This window comes from Anguilla rostrata, chromosome 2, assembly GCF_018555375.3.
Source record: "Anguilla rostrata isolate EN2019 chromosome 2, ASM1855537v3, whole genome shotgun sequence".
Taxonomy (NCBI): Eukaryota; Metazoa; Chordata; class Actinopteri; order Anguilliformes; family Anguillidae; genus Anguilla; species Anguilla rostrata.
Genome location: NC_057934.1, coordinates 57,951,241 through 57,968,881, shown reverse-complemented (window position 1 = coordinate 57,968,881; position 17,641 = coordinate 57,951,241). Strand labels below are relative to the sequence as shown.

The following is a 17,641-nucleotide window of genomic DNA, read 5'->3' as shown; positions in this document are numbered from 1 at the left end:
AATACTTGCCACCAGAGCACACAGACACACAAACATGCATACCCATGTACATACTCAGCCACACACACACACGCACATACACACAATTGCGCATACACAAACACACACATGCACACATACACACACCAGCACCCATGTGCACACGCACAGACAGACACACACATACACACAAGCACAAACACACACATGCGCGCACACACACACACTCACACATACACACACACACACACACACACACACACATGCACACACTCACACACACAGACACACACACACAAACAGATACACACATGCACACACAAGCACACACATGCACATGTGCGCACGCACACACACACACACCCACACGCACACACACACAGACACACACATACACACTCATGCACACACTCACACACACAGTCTATAGTTTTGTGAAACCCACAGTCGCGTCAGAGACTCGTCAGTGGGCCCTGGTGATGGTGAAACAGTTTGGAAATAAGAGCGGCTTAGCCAGAAAGCTGCGGACACAGAGCGACGCACAAACGTTTCTGCCGAGAACACAGCCATTATCGAGCCGCCAATGGCCAGCGCTGTCAGTCAGGCCATCAGACAGATTTACTCCGCAGGCAATAACACGGTCCAGGGCCATTAACCCTGCCGGAAAACATTCCACTGTCCAAAGACCGCCTTTATAATTCAGTTATACACACCTTCCTCTCATGTCTGAGTTGCCACTTGAGAGCGACATAAAAGAAAAAAAGAAAAGAAGAATAGGGCCTCCTTTCAAACCTCATTTGCTGTGCATCGCAGAGGCAAAGAAAAACTGCCTTCATCTGACACACAGGAATCCAAGCTTGAACACTGCACATCAACATACCGCCCATTCATGCAGGCTCCAGAAATAATAGCTAGCATGACAACAGCATAATGAAGTTAGCCACTTGACCTCCTGTGCACTGGTTATTAGTCAGAGCTATTTGCATATCAATACTGGCAGTTAAATGGGCTGACATTCCTTCAGTCATTCCTATTCATAGTCTTTTTCTTACTTTTGAAATAGGATTATGCTTATTATGATTTTTACAATTATTATTATTATTATTATTATTATCATTATCAGTACAAGGCCTTGTTTCCCTTTGCATACGCAGTATTGTCTCAAACTTGGTTAAAAGCCCATATTTATATGTTATCTGTTTAAAATAAAGCCTCGATCATACGACCGCACGGTTTACTCTGCATTCTGAAACATAATCGGCTTTTAAAATACCGGGAGAGATGGGGGCGGGGAGGAAGAGAGAGAAAAAGAGAATACAAGAAACTACGGATCCCGTGCCAGGAGAGGAGGCTGAGACTGCAATTTGAGACAGCACGATATGTAACTGCCTGTGTGCCACTTATAAAAACATCGATCTTGCCTATTTCTAAATGTACTTTTTAAAAACGTATCAAGAATATTATTGTCCATTGTCAAGGGCATTATCCAAGGGGGTTGAGGAGACGATTTTATATATTTATGTTCAGCTTTGGTAATACTGGATAACTCCTGTTGGGGAAGTAGTTACGTTTTCAATATCCAGCAGTTCATATTTCGCGCAGACGCAAACGAGTGAGATTACGACGATGACAAATGCCGAAGGAATCCGAGAAACAAATACCCAAGTGAAAGTTTCTGTGTACCTGGTACTTCCTTATCGATTAGAACTTGGCCACACAGCGTGGCTGTACTTCTTCAACACTTAAACGATAGCTAGATTTTATTGCACGACCTTCGAGAATGCCTACAAGGAACGATCATGGGTTTGCCCTGAGATATTAATTCATTTATTCTTTCATTCATTCATTCATCCATCTATTTAATGAACCATCGCAATAATATCGTAGCTAGATTGCGTCAAATGTATCAATGACATCTATCACGGGGCCCACGCAGGCGACCCGAATAGGGCCGAAAATTGCGGGAATGGGATATTCATTTCTTAGTAACAGTTGGCGGCGCTTGCAGATAACACATTAAGTGTATGAATCGTGTTTTTCCCTTAATGCTCGTAATGGTAGCACTAAACTAAAAGAAGTCCACTAAGATCGCAGACGAGGAGATTAAATTTTCCCTTTCACGCCATTTGACATTAAGAACGTTCCCCCCTCATCCTCGAAATCATTATCCATTCCACCAAAGCTGTAGCAATACGTGAACTTGGTTTGTTTGTCTCATTATTTCAGTGCGTGACCTTCGCTATCTCCGCTATCACTCTCTTCGCCAGGTTAACACATAGCTTTCGGTTAATCATGAACGCAAAGGGACACCCCATAATAGTATGGAGTTTGAGATACTGGCTTTGTAACAAAGTTCAGCAGAGGAAAAAACAATAAAGAAATGGAATTTACCTACGGAGTCTATCTCCAGGAGTCTCTGGAGGGCGCTGATGCTGTAAATTTCGCTGTTCGACAGTCGCTCGATCAGTTCCCGAGGTATAAGGACTTCCTTGGGGACAAAAAGTTGATATTGAAATTGTTTTATTAATAACTGTAACAAATTAAAGTTATGTTAAAAAATGTATTTAACATTTAAAAAAAAGAAATGAATAACATGTTACAAATATTTTTACTCATGCACAATTTGTATTCTCGTATTATGCGATGTGATTAACATCTACAAACCTTGCAGCTGTGCAGTTTCCACACACACAAATACACGTGCGCACACAACACACACACGCACATTGTCGTTTATACATTGCAATGATGACAGATTAAATAGCATATATGTACAGTTCAGGGACCGCCGACTGGTGCGCAATTACCCCATGTCCAGATAATGAGCCTCACGCGCAAAAAGAGAACACTTGTCAGTCCCTCGGTGAGAAGAAATTACACGTTTAAATATCAGGTTTTTAAGTTTGAAAAAAGAAGGCGGAAAAATCTCAAACATCTCATGTTAACTGATTTATAGGCGGGCAAGGTGCTCCAAATAACACCTCGCATAAGATATATTTTGTCTTTTGAGCGCACGTGCTTACAAATGAGTGAGGAGGTAGCATATGATTACCGCACCAAGGTGAGCGCTGCCGCACGTGCCATAATGCTTAGTAGTTTTGTGCAATGAATATCTCAACCAAATTGAACAATGGATGGGCAGCCGCTTTTCCAGCTGTCTGGGAAATAATCTCCCAAACATTTACCAAAATCCCTTAACCTTAATTGACTCCGGCACAAATTACCCGCTTTTAAAATTTCCCATCTACTGTCAACTCCCAGTTCTTCCCAATACGTTTTAAAGTTTATACATACCACAAAATCCAGTCTGGCTACCCATGTGAGGGTTACCAAAGAAATTAAAATTACACCGCTACCTGACCTGATATTCGTCGCCCGTCACAGTGATTACCTGAGTGACTGTCAACGTTTATGCACGTACAGATGTGTGTACAGCGCTGCGGTCGCTTTATTCAATGAACTCACCAACAGCGCACGCGTTACCAACCACACATGCACTCATACAGCAAGCGCACGCACTGCGGAGACCAAGTCCACTGAGCCCCCGCAACTGCAGTGTATCAGCTTTCCGAAGTTTCTATTTTACCTCAGCGGTGGCATAGGGCAGACACGAGGTGCAGATGAGGAAGTACAGCAATGAAATTGTCATCTCCTTTTTCGAGTTCCACCGAACCATGAATAAGTTATTCTTTAGGAGCGATAAAGCTGCCCCTTGCCGCCGGGATTTCAGTACCATCCCTCATGGAGAATATCCTGTGCCCCAGGCTTAGAGGGCGTCATCTACGTCGTCGAATGCACTTGTTGGCTACTTGGCAAGAGCAGTTCAATCGGAGTTGTGCTCAAATGAAATTCACATTTGGCTTTGTAAAATCCGTCTTCTCCGAGCCTTGTTTCTTTGAAAGCAACCGGCGAAAGACCAACATGGTATTTAAACCCTGCAGAGTTGTGTGGAAAAATCCAGGCAAAAAGTCATGGGTTATATTCTTATCAGTAAATATCAAATTTATGTACTGCCATTTTAAATATGCGTTATTGTGCATCTATAAAGATACATGATTTGGCCAATGTTCTGAATGTACAACATAGAAAACATTCTTCGGAGATTTCGTGCCGAAACCTGCATGAATTAATCGGTCAAGGTGTTATTGTGTTCCGATCGAAAATGCAATAATATATATACTCCAGTTTTGTTTCCAATAAGGAAGAAAAATATCAGATGAAAAAAAAAAAATTTCTCTCCCGGTGCAAATGAAACGATTACGATAGATCCAGCGACGTCTTGGAACTCTACTGAGTGCAGTTGAAGCGTGTCTGCGATACACAATACACTTCAGCGAGCTGCGTCGTCGATGCGCCTCCCCTCGCGCTTTATAATCTCATGTCAATCCACCGGACTGAGACCTGGGCGGTCTGCCACGCGCAGACTTTCGAGTGGAAAGTGCGTGCGTCAAGAGCAAAAGTGTTTCGATTGTTTCAAAAACAGTTTTTACACTTGTCAATGTAATGGCATAATTAGTGATAGTGGCAGCATTGCTGTTATATTTATTTATTTATTTATTTATTTATTCATTTATTTATTTATTTATGTTGTTAATACGGCTCCTGTACGGTATTATGCAAAAAAAAAAAAAAAAACACAGAAATAATATGATTGCTTGCGTATACCGGTTGTATCGCTAAATCCTAAAGTCGATTTGCAGCAGTTCATGTTAAAATGGTAAGGGTTTCGGTGCGGCTCTCCGTTTGAAACTCCAGGAACTAAATTATTCTGCTTTTATAAATATGACCACATCTGATCCAGATGACATGACATGGCATCCAATTTCTCCTTTCCGTAAATTTGACAAATATCTAGAGCTAGTACTAAACTGCAGTCAAACTTTGTTTTCCGTCCCAAGCATCTCACTACAGACTGGCACCAACATCAATACTTTTAAATCTTGTAAAAAAAAAAAGATAATAATGAAAGAGAGAACAAAAAATTGTCAGTGAACTACTAATCAACATCATTCTTATGTGTGTGTGTCTGTGTGTACATGTTTGTGTGCACGTGTAAGTGTGTGCATGTGTATGTATTCATGTATGCATGTATGTATATACTCACGCATACATGTATGCACCTATATACGCATGCATGTGTGCATGTGATTATTTATGTTTGTATGCATGTACAGTATATATGTATGCATGTATGTATTTATATGTATGCATATATCGAATGTATGCATTAGTACAGAACAGTATTTGTTCTCAATATGGAAAGACATTTAAGAGTTTTAAACCTCTCACTTTATTCTGTCAGCACCAGGTCAATATTATCTGCCACCCCTAATTAAATAAAAACATAATATATATTTAAAAATGCATTGCAAAAAGTATTAAATGACATAATTCACTATATAAAGCCTTTATAGGTTTAGAAATATTCAGGAAGGGATTTAATCTGTAAGGGAGGAGGGAGTCCATGGGAAAAAGCAGTGGAGAGGAAAGAGACAGAAATAAAAAAGGGGGGAAGGGGGAGGGAGGGGGAATTGGGGGGGGGGTGCTCTGACCCCAGGGACATACCGGCTGTGACTGAGCAAAAATAACACCAAATAAAACAGGCCTTTCACATGAGCCCACAGCTCTCCTGTCTGCCCAAGGGGGAACCAAGTGAGAGTCACACACACATTCTCACACATACACGCACGCACACATGCAGGCACACACACACACACACACACACACACATACACGCACGCACACATGCAGGCACACACACACACACACACACACACACACACACACACATACACGAACGCACACATATATGCAGGCACACACACACACACACACACACGTACACAAACGCACACATATATGCAGGCACACACACACACAAACACACACATATGTATACACGCACGCACGCACATATGCAGGCACACACACACACACACACACACACATACACACACACACACTCATGTACACTCACACACACCCGGACACATGCATACACGCACGCACAAAGCAGGCACACACACACACAGACACACACAGACACACATGTATACACACACGCACATATGCAGGCACACACACACACCTGTACACTCACACACACCCGGACACATGCATACACGCACGCACACATGCAGGCACACACACACATGCATGCACACATTCAGGCACACACACACGCATGTACACTCACACACACCCGGACACACACACGCACACATGCAGGCACATACACACACACACACACACATGCACATATGCAGGCACACACACACACATGTACACTCACACACACCCGGACACACGCATACACGCACGCACACATGCAGGCACACACATGCACACACACACACACACACACACGTACATGCAAACATACATACATGTACACACACACAAGTAGGCTACACATGCACATGCGTATGCGCACACACGTGTACACACGCACCTACACACACTCTCACAACACATGTTCATACACATATACATACACACACTCACACTCTCTCACACACACATATATGAATGTACACATCCACATTCATCCAGACACCAATGCACTCGCTTACATAAATACTCTCAGCTGACTCACTCTCACACTCATACTCTCTCTCTATCTCTCTCTCAGCGCCCTCACATAGGGTACTACTTGAGGCATTTCAGTTTACGCATGAGTTAATTCAGGGACAAACACTAAATGAGCGCATTTTTTCCTCAGGGCATTTGCATTGCAGGTCTGTTGAGAGTCTGCCACTGCACCGCTCTCCTCTTAATTAATGGACAACCAGAGTGTTTCAGGCACAGGAGCCCACAGAAAGAGAATGGGCACCTGCCACCAACACTCCAAACACAAATGCTGCATCAACAACGGCACTCTCAAGTGCTCCTAGCCTGATGGCCTGTCACTTACATACCGGATTATAGAGGGAGGGAAGAAGGGAGGGAATGTGGAGGAGAGGGAAACCCGCCCCATTAATAAGACTGGCATGGCTGCTGTATCACAGCACCTGCATTACTGTTAGAGTGTGTGTGCAAGGGTGTATGTGCAAGATTGTGTTAGAGTGTGTGTGTGTGTGTGTGTGTGTGCATGTTCGTATGTGTGCAGACTCTTGTGTGCCAGTGTGTTTGAGTGTGTATGTACATTTTGTATGTTTATTTGTGTGTATGTATGCATGTGTGCATGTGTGTGTGTGTTTTGTGCGTATGCATGCATGTGTGCATGTGCCTGTGTGTGTGTGGTGTGTGAGCGTTTGTGAGTGTGCATGTATGCATGTGTGTGTATGATGTGTGCGTATGTATGCATGTGTCCATGTGTGTGTGGGTGTATCTGTCCTGTACTACAGTAGCAGAAGCTCTTTCTGGTCCTCACACTGGCAGGAAATTGTGTTTCGCCTGCAGCCCTCCTCGGTGTTCCCCAAAGGCCTGGTCCCCTGACCCTGTGTGAAACTGTCAGACATTCCACAGCAGGACGTCCCACTCTGGGAAAGTCGGGGCTCTGCTCTGACACCAAATGAGGGGGGGGGGGGGGGATGTGTCCGTTTGTATGTGTGTGTGTCGGGGGGAGGGTTGGGGTGGGGGGAAGGGATTGTTCGGGCACAAGAAGAAGAGAGAGGGAGAGAAAGAGAGGGGGAGTGAGAGGTGACCATGAATCAGCCCAAATATCTCCCATCTCTGGGGGCCTCGGGGAAATTTCCCTCTTTTTCTCGCTGGGACTGAGAGCTGTAACTGTGTTCCCTCCGAAACACTGGGCCCCCAGAACAGGGCCCCTGGTGACTAGTGCTGGGATGACCAGACATCAGGACCCCACCAGGAAGAGAAGAGGTTCCTCTCTCCTCTCCTTCATCCTCCTCTCCACATCTCTGTCTCTGTTCTACGTCTATGTTTGGGGAAATTTTACAGTGGGTGTGGAGACAGGTGATCTTACTCCTCACCACACTCATTTATTTACTTTCATTTGCTCACTCTCTCACTCTTTCGCTCATCCACTCTTGTTTGCAGGTCACTCATTCACTCTTCACCACACTCATTTTCATACTCACTCCCTCACTCACTGACTTATCCATTTGCATGAATAACCTGATGCACTGATCTGTTCACTGGCTGACTCATTTGCATATTCACTCACTCATTCACTCACTCTCAATTATTCACTCATTCTCTCACTCACCTTCAATAACTCATTCACTCACTCACTCTCAAACACTCATTCACTCACTCTCACAATCATTCATTCACTCACTCTCTCAATCATTCATTCGCTTACTCACTCAATCTCTCATTCACTCATTCTCAAAGTCAATCACTCACTCACTTATTCACTTACACTCTCACACTCACACTTGCTCGCTCACTCACTCACTCGCTCACCTCAGCTCAGTGTCTACTCAGGGAGATTTTGTCCCATTCCACAGCTTCATTTTCCCATTCAAATAAAAAGGGGAAGAGGCTTCACCTGGATAGGCTGGCCATGTGCGGGTAAAGGGTTAGGGGGGGAAAAAACCTACAGCCCCCCCCCCCCTCCCCCTCCCCCCAAAAAGACAGGAGAGTGGGGTTGCTGCTAGCCAATACAGTTTTTCTCAATTGTTTAAATGCGTTTCCTGAAACTATAGCTCAATTTCTCAAAACTCTACACACAATGCACAGTAACAGTTAACCTTTTGCCAAAACTACACAAATCTCTTGCAAAATGCATTCATGCATTCAAAACCATGTTCTCTCTTCTCAAAACTGACTTTTTCCATCAAAATGATTCACACAGGCCTCATATGAATAGGTCTTATTGAGCATTGATTTCATACTGGTGCGATAAATTTAAAAATACAACCATCAAAATACTGTATATATGTTCTAGCCTCATGAGGTCATGTTACATATTCAAGTGTATAAAAAAGTGTAAAAATTGCTTCTTTTTTATCCTTTTTTGAAGTTTTAGTTTTCTTTTCGAGGGGTCCCAAAATACGCTGCAATTTTATAGTAAATATAAAGACTGTTGCCATGATACAATACAGTAAATATATCATCATGTAAATAGTGCATTTGCTAGGTAAACCTAATTCAAATTCAATACAGTACAGTAAAGTGTGTGAACCGTTATCACTTTGAGTGTTGTTGTTATTGTGTATGATACAATTCACATTTTACTGCATTGTCCTGCCAATGAGGTTCAGTTGGGCTGCACTCACAACCCAGGTTCCATCATGAGTCATACTGAACATTGTTAGAAGTGTTTTTTCATTTTCCTTATCAGTGCAATTATGAGTTTTGCCAAAATAGATAACATTTGTGATCAACCAAAGTTGCACATATTTCATTTGAAATGTTAGCTCGTCTCCCTCTTCCTCGTCCACCTCGTACACGTACACCTCCTCCTCTACCTCTACCTCTCTGTGTTGTGTGTTGCTCCATTGTTTTCCAACACAATAGAGGTCACCTGAGGTCTCTTTTATGCTCTGACAGATAATTGAAAAGTTTAGCCAATTGAGTTTGAGCAGGTGTGGTGTGAGTGAGACCAGTTGGTACTTAGAGTTTGGCATTTGAAGGCCAGTGTTTTCCATGTGAACAAGCAAGCTTTGATTATGAAAACTGTGCTAAATGATGAGATTTTGTGTGTAGAGTTGCAAAAATGTTATTTAGAATTGCTATTTGAGTAAAAACAAAGGAATTGTGCTTAGATCTCTCTCATTGTGTGAAACTGTCAGACATTCCACAGCAGGACGTCCCACTCTGGGAAAGTCGGGGCTCTGCTCTGACACCAAATGAGGGGGGGGGGGATGTGTCCGTTTGTATGTGTGTGTGTCAGCAGGCTGTATGGGGGCAAATAAATGAAGCCCTAGCTCACTGGGGACAGCTGGTCCTGACAGGACAGGATTGAAGCAGGAGGAGGTGCTCTGACCGGACTCCGCTCTGTCATCCCATCCCTCTCATTTTTACCGGGGGATAGAGGGAAAGCAGGTGGGGGGGATTTTCCCAAGATGCAACATCATGTACATGTGTATGTATACCATGTGTGTGGGTGCGTGTGTATGTCTGTGTACATGTACATGTGCATGTATGTGCATTTGTGTGTGTATGTGTACATGTCTGTATGTATGTGTGTTTGTGTTTGTGTGTGTGTGTGTGTGTGTTTGTGTGTGTGTGTGTGTGTGTGTGTGTTTGTGTGTGTGTGTGTGTGTGTGTGTGTGTGTGTGTGTGTGTGTGTGTGTGTGTGTGTGTGTGTGTGTGTGTGTGTGTGTGTGTGTGTGTGTGTGTGTGTGTTGTGTGTGCATGAGGCCTGCTTGGCTTGAGGCAGTATGTAATGTGACAGAACTAGATGTGCTAAAGGGCCTCCTCAATCATTCGTATGTATGTGTGCATGTGTTTGTGTGTACGTGTGTGTGTGTTTATGTACACATGCATGTATGGGTGTGTGTATGTGCATGTGTTGACATGTGTGTGCGTGTGTGCGTGTTTATATGTGTGTGTGTGTGTGCGTGCATGTGTGTGTGCGTGTGTGTGTATGTGTGTGTTATGCCTATCAGATAAACACAGATGTTTACCTAAAGTGTTCGCATTAGGTACAATGCCTTGCCTGTGGCTGGTAAGAACATTGCCGCTTATCTCTCCCGTTTGCAGATTAAAATGTTGATAAATTCCTTTGTGGACATTACCATCTCACTGTTACATCACGTACTGAGGAGATCAGAGTTAGGGTAAGGAGCTGTGACACGAAAAAGTCACCCCTCCCTCCCCTCAATAACATTATTGCCCTGCCTAACCCTATTTGAACCCAGCGGGGTGGAGGCATCCAATCAGAATCTTTCAGTTCCCCCAAAAAACGTCATGTCAGCTTTCCATCCCACATCAGCCCTTTGATCGTCTCATATCAAGCCCCTATAATCGCTCTTTGAAGCAAAGTAGTGTCCCAGGTTTGTTTTGTTCTTCTGTACTCTTGCGTTTTTATCTTCCCTGTTCGTCCCCCCCCCCCCCCCGTATCTTGTTCCGCTTCCCTCTTTCATGCTTTGGCCGTTAAAAACAAAAGCGCCATGGTTTCCGGAAGCTTCCAGACCCACGATTAGCACTTGCGCTGTCTGGGTGCTTCCGTTTGGGAGAGATTAGATATCACAGATTACCGCCCCACTGAAACTGCGCTGCTCCTGCATTAACCCCCCCGCGCCCCACCCCGCCCCCTCTATCATCGATCTTCAGCCTTCTCTCCATTCTGAGGTACAACTGAGGGGAAAGGCACACATCCTCCAGCAAGATCGCATGGCTCTTGCCATTCCACAATATGTCGCTCGTGAGCGTGATACAATTTTGAGACGGGGGACAATTTGCACATCCGATTGATTCATCTGATTGGTTGTTCCCCGACGTCCCAGTCACCTCGCTAGCTTGCTTCACATCGCCGGCTATCCCAACATGTCTTGCGGATGCGAAGAATCGGCTCTCGTTTAAACGAATGGAGGCGATCACAAAGTTGCTTCTTGTCGGAGGATGTGTGGGTTTACCCTAAGCCTCATGGGTCCGGGTATTCCATAAGCGGCCTGTGGACGCACTGGTCCAGATCATTATGTTTCATCTGTGATCTTCATCCTTGGCCCTGAAGACCCGCAGGGTCTGCTGGGTTTTGTTGTTTCTTGGTGCTTAATTAATCAAATAAAGCAGTCTATTACACAGTTAACTCACCTCCCCTAGTATCTTGGGTCTGAACAGGTTGCTGATATCAAGGCGAAAACATAAACCAGCAGATCCTGCAGCTCTCCAGGACCAGGAGTGAAGATCGCCGCACTTATATTTTTACCATTTGCAAACAGAACTTGTGATAAGCGGCAGCTTCCTCACAGTTCAACACCTTATGTATTCTGTCATATGCTCACAGAGCTGGCTTAGTGACTCTGGGATTTATCTGGAGTCCACTGCATTAACTTCAGCGATAGTGTACTGACCTCAGTTCCAGGATCCAGTGCTCTATCTACTGCACACTGCTCACAGACTGAGCAGAGAGAGAGAGAGCAAGAGAGAGAGAGAGGAGGGGGGGCTGAGAGAGCGAGGGAGAGAGAGAGAGGAGAGATAGGGTGAGGGAGGGAGGAAGGAGGGGGAGAGGGAGGGAAGGAGAACAGGAGATTGAGGGAGAGAAAGGGGGAGGGAGGCAGAAAAGAGAGCAAGGGAGGGAGAGAGAGAGAGCAGCAGGAGTCTAAACTGCGATTCACAGATTGCAGAACCACCAGATATGTGGCTCCAGCTGATGAGTTGTAGAATCTGTGGTAACATGCACTTCTGCCCTGCTGAAGTCACATGACTCATTGGGTCACCGTGGTGATCATGTGATTCAGTTTTAGAACGCTGGGTCATAACTTGAAAGCTAATGTAGCCTAGCTGTGTTTTCCAATATGGCTGAACAAATGTACACCACCACAACATGTGTACTCTTGTTTCTGCTTCTCAGATGAAGCGCTTCAAAGCTGGCTCAGTGTATCCTGGGAAAATACGCATCAGTGCAAGCTGGATCTGTACGATTCAGCCAGACATTATTTGCAGCTGTCACACACACACACACGCACACACACACGCACAAATAGCTTTGGCAGATCCTTATTAATGATAAAAAAGGATCCCGATCTGAAGTCCCCCCCCCCTCATTATCTATTGAATCCCACTGCTCATCACTGAATAAACACATTTCTGGAATTTAAAAAAATTATTTTTGACAGGAGATGTGAGCGGAACAATTTCAGCTCCTACAATGCCATATAAGGCCATGGCTGGCTGAGTGCATAATTGGTTTTACAAGCTCACAGTAGTTTTCCCATATTTAAATAACCAGGTCACATGACCTTCACATCACGGCATTTTTACGAGAGGGACTCATAGCCACCACCCCCCCCTCCCCCCAGAAACAAAAGTGACTTATACTGGCTGCCATGCCCCCCCGCCCTGCCCTGGGGTCACCTGCCCAAAAGGGACAGAGAACTGATTTCACTTTAGAAATGAATGTTGCATCACACTGATTATAGAGACCCCGCCCATCCAGTCACCATCATTCAGAGAAATATCTCCCTGCAAATCAACTCTGCCGTCTCGATGGACCAGAGCCATGTGTGAGGCACGGAAGATTGCTTCTGCTACCAAAAACAATAACCCATAGGAGCCTGAAGAGCCTTTTAACTGTGTTTTTTAAATAGTGCAGATCCACTGCCATCTTTCCCAGAAAAAAACAGCAAAGCTTTCTTTTTCTTTGGTTGCACTGAAGTGGTCTGACCTTACCTCAGACTGTTGAGGAAAACCGCGAGCAGTCATTTGAGCCTTTGAGGATGTATATTTAAACACTGTCAATAGACCTGGTTTAGAAAAACAACCTTAATCGGCCGAGGCATTTGGTTTCAGTTGCATTAGTCACTATGTACGGAATGGAAACTCAGATAAGACAGGCAGCTTTCCCGTGATGAGGACAAATGTAAGCACAAATATATTAAGTATTGTACTTAGGTTTCTTTGTTTTCTTTATAAGGGGGGGGGCGGGTTATAGGAACAGAACTTTCTAACTTTCTCTGGGCATCTTGTCTATTGAAAAGTGTGAAAGTGAGGTTCATTACTGATAACTTAATGACCCTGGGTGCCTTGGGGACAGTTATCAAGTGATTGTGTCCACTTGATAACTGTCCCCATTCATCAGCAATCAGTTCATGCTTCAACAGCACCATAAATATAGAGAGTATGCACAGCATCCACAGGTACTGTAACCACAGAGAGCATCTTATGCTATTATAACCCCAGAGTGCATCTACAGCTACTGTAACCACAGAGAGCATCTTATACTATTATAACCCCAGAGTGCATCTACAGCTACTGTAACCACAGAGAGCATCTTATGCTATTATAACCCCAGAGTGTGTCTACAGCTACTGTATCCAGAGAGCATCTTATGCTATTATAACCCCAGAGTGTATCTACAGCTACTGTAACCACAGAGAGCATCTTATGCTATTATAACCCCTGAGTATATCTACAGCTACTGTAACCACAGAGAGTATCGTATGCTATTATAATCCCAGAGTGTATCTACAGCTACTGTAACCACAGAGAGCATCTTATACTATTATAATCCCAGAGTGTATCTACAGCTACTGTATCCACAGAGAGCATCTTATGCTATTATAACCCCAGAGTGTATCTACAGCTATTGTAACCACAGAGAGCATCTTATGCTATTATAACCCCAGAGTGTATCTACAGCTACTGTAACCACAGAGAGCATCTTATGCTATTATAACCCCAGAGTGTATCTGCAGCTACTGTAACCACAGAGAGCATTTTATGCTATTATAACACCAGAGTGTATCTACAGCTACTGTAACCACAAAGAGCATCTTATGCTATTATAACCCCAGACTGTATCTACAACTACTGTAACCACAGAGAGCATCTTATGCTATTATAACCCCTGAGTATATCTACAGCTACTGTAACCACAGAGAGTATCGAGCTAATCCCGAGGTATCTACAGCTACTGTAACCACAGAGAGCATCTTATACTATTATAATCCCAGAGTGTATCTACAGCTACTGTATCCACAGAGAGCATCTTATGCTATTATAACCCCAGAGTGTATCTACAGCTACTGTAACCACAGAGTGCATCCCATGCTACTGGAACCAAAGAGAGCAGCTGTGGTTGCTGAAACCACAAGAGAGTATTCAAGGCCACTGAAACCACAGGAGAGCATCCACAGCTGCTGAGAAAGTGGCAGTTCCTGATGACTAACCAGGCGTTGCATGCAATTTTTCCAAGGCATCTCTAAGTATTTGTACAAAAAGCGTGTGCATGATTATGCCTCTTTGTGTGTGTGTGTGTGTGTGTATGTGCTTCTGTCTGCTTGTTTTCATTGTGTCAGTTGGAATTTCTCCCTCTCTCTCTCTATTTCTCTCTCCCTCTCACACACACACACACACACACGCACAGGCGTTGACCTACGGTTCATTCACTTAGAAAGTGCCATCACTCTGTCTTTGATATATATCACATGTTTAAAAATATAAAATATTCTGCTGTAAGTCAGATGGTATGCAGCTGATTAAACGGATAAAAAGACCTCTGGAAAAAAAAAAAAAAAAAACATTCAAGCCCAAACACATTTCATTTATAAGTGGAATGCAGCGTATTTAAATAACCTGCTCTAGAACCGTGCAGTGTTTAGTTTGCTCATGTACCTGAAATGCGGCGTACAAGAGCTGTTAAAGTCTTTCACTTTCAAACCTTTAGCATAAAAAACTCAAGAAAACAAAAATTAGACCAACAACAATAGCAAGTGAATGGGAAAACTGAAGGAGAGAGAGACAGCTTGAGAGTGAATGAGACAGAAAACACATTTTTATGAGACTGAGAGAAATACAAAGAGAGGATGAGAGAGAGTGTGTGTGTGTGTGTGTGTGTGTGTGTGTATGTATATTTTATATGCTGTTCAGTGGAACAAGTCTTCTTCTATTAGACAGAAATTATAAGATATGACCAGATACACTGCAGCCTTGGGGACCACTCTGAGTTGACGTTAAAGGTTTGTGAGAAGTTATAGTGTCAGAGAGGCCCCCTCATACAACACAACACAACAGTCTGTACAACACTAATTAACCAACAGAGCTGGGTCAAATAATTATCTGAAATACTTCAGCCCTTTTAAACCAGGGGAACATTCTGTAGATCTCTACCCACTTTAAAAGAAACATCTATTTTCACCAACATTCATAACAAAATTCTTCTTAAATATCATCATAGATATTGATTTGTAAAAAGGAAATTATCAGGGATCTGCAGGAATGTTTTCATATTTTGCCAGGATCTAAAAAGTCAAAGTATTTAAAAAAGTGCAGACATTTGACCCAGTTTTCTTAGCCAAGTGACATCTGAACACACACACAACACAGATTAACCAGGAGCAACACACATAGACCCAATCTTAAAAATAGAGGTCCTGGTCTGTGTGTTCTGGGATTGTGCCAAGCTCTTTAAGGTTTAAGAACACGAATTTGTGAATAGAATGTTCTCAACTGAACTATAACATTCTAATGCTGATGTAACAATCACTACTGCCAACTGAAAGAACTGCTAAATTCTGACTTAGAATAAAAAAATAAAAAAGAAAGAAAAGAAACATTAAAAAATCCTACTCTTTAATAGGCTAGTTCACGATTAAGGGTTTGGACATGGCTGCATGGGTTAAGTAGGTGGTATACTTAAACTGGCGGTAGAGAGATCAGCTAGGCCTGCGCAGTTTTGACCACCGCCTCGCCAAGCGCATTGTATGACGTTAGAATGTTGTCGGACTTGCTCTGGAAATGCGACTGCGCAAGCTGCGGAAATCTCACGGGAGCGAGGTGCTCGCAGTTTTCAGGGCTAGGCGACTCAGTTGCCCTCCACCGTCAGCACAACTTCATGCATGATGGGAAACCAATTGCTCTGGTTTGAGCGAAGCGCCTATTGGCTCAGAAAAGCTGCCACCCACAAGGAAGTTAGGAGACTTCTATCTTATCCATCATTATTCCAAGACAAACTTCATGAACTGTCAGACAGACACCAAATTATTTTCAGAGTACTGACATTCACAATTGAACGCTATAACATTCCTCATAAATGCTGTCTTAATAAACATCTCTGCAATGGAGTTTATATTGAAATAACTATATCAAAACCCCTGAATACAATATAATGAGAAAGTAATTAGAAGAAGCTCTTGATACACAAACTCCTATATCCAATAATAATAATAATAATAATAATAATAATAATAATAATAATAATAATAATAATAAATGAAGATTTGATTCACACCAATTTGTAGTGACTGTTATAGTATTTCTAGCTGTTCTCGTATACCCCCCAGTAAACCAAAGAATAGTTTGCTGAATATTGCCAAATATTATCAATGGTCTCGAAATTATAATTAGCCAAAATTGCCTGATGTAGTGGGATTTCTACTGCATCCACTTAATCGGCAACAAAGAGCGCGAACGCGATGTCTGCCATTGCTAGAAGAGGCGAGCAGGCTGGTCAACCAAGAAGTGTCCGACTTTTTGACTCCTCCCCCGACTGCGATCGGCTACTCTCGCCTGATTTCGAGGCGAGCCGAAAGTCATCTCAAACCAGCCTAAGGGGTACGCGAGATCACAACACAAAACAACAATGGCGGCGTTGATAGAAGCACAAATGCGACAGAGACGGAGAGAGGAGTTTAAAATGGCTTTAGTTTGTCTAGCTATGCGAAAGAAGAAAAAAAGGCAAATGAGATGGTACATTCGTCCCAAGGGACGGGGCAAATGAACAACGTGCCCCAAAACGTTTCACCTAGCTATCCTGGTTGGATCCATTCGTCCAACACTGACCGACGACGATAAACATACCCCAGTTACGTTAAAACAAAAGCATGATTGTGTAGACATTGCTAACGCTAACTAATTAGCTTGGTTAAAAACAACATCTCGTTGTGTAGCATGTCAGTGGCAGGTAACTTGTGGTAATCGTGGTTTTGTGTGGCTTTTTTGGGGTTGTGTTTGTTTGTCCTCAAACTAAAATGGCTGTAGGTCTGGAAACCATTGTTTTAGACCTGTCATATACTTTGCGTAATCAAGATCAAGATTATTTTTATTGCCTTTTGTGAATGTGTACATAGGAAATCTTACTCGCTCTGCC

The 17,641-nt window shown here is 43.3% G+C and overlaps 1 protein-coding gene across 8 annotated transcripts in view; it reads right to left on the bottom strand.

Annotated features, from left to right (window-relative positions):
* LOC135249275 (platelet-derived growth factor subunit A-like) overlaps positions 1 to 4,328 on the bottom strand; it is a 14,931-nt gene extending 10,603 nt beyond the window's left edge. For 2 of the 8 annotated variants that reach the window (XM_064324756.1, XM_064324757.1), the window contains exons 1-2: positions 3,566 to 4,326; positions 2,371 to 2,467 (exon numbers count right to left, since the gene is read on the bottom strand). In XM_064324756.1, the coding sequence (XP_064180826.1) occupies positions 2,371 to 2,467; positions 3,566 to 3,715 (247 nt within the window). In that variant the 5' untranslated portion in view covers positions 3,716 to 4,326. Of the gene's footprint in view, positions 1 to 2,370; positions 2,468 to 3,565 lie in introns of all 8 variants that reach the window. The other 6 variants (XM_064324758.1, XM_064324761.1, XM_064324760.1 and 3 more) reach the window with 6 other exon arrangements.
* Positions 4,329 to 17,641: the final 13,313 nt, after the last annotated feature.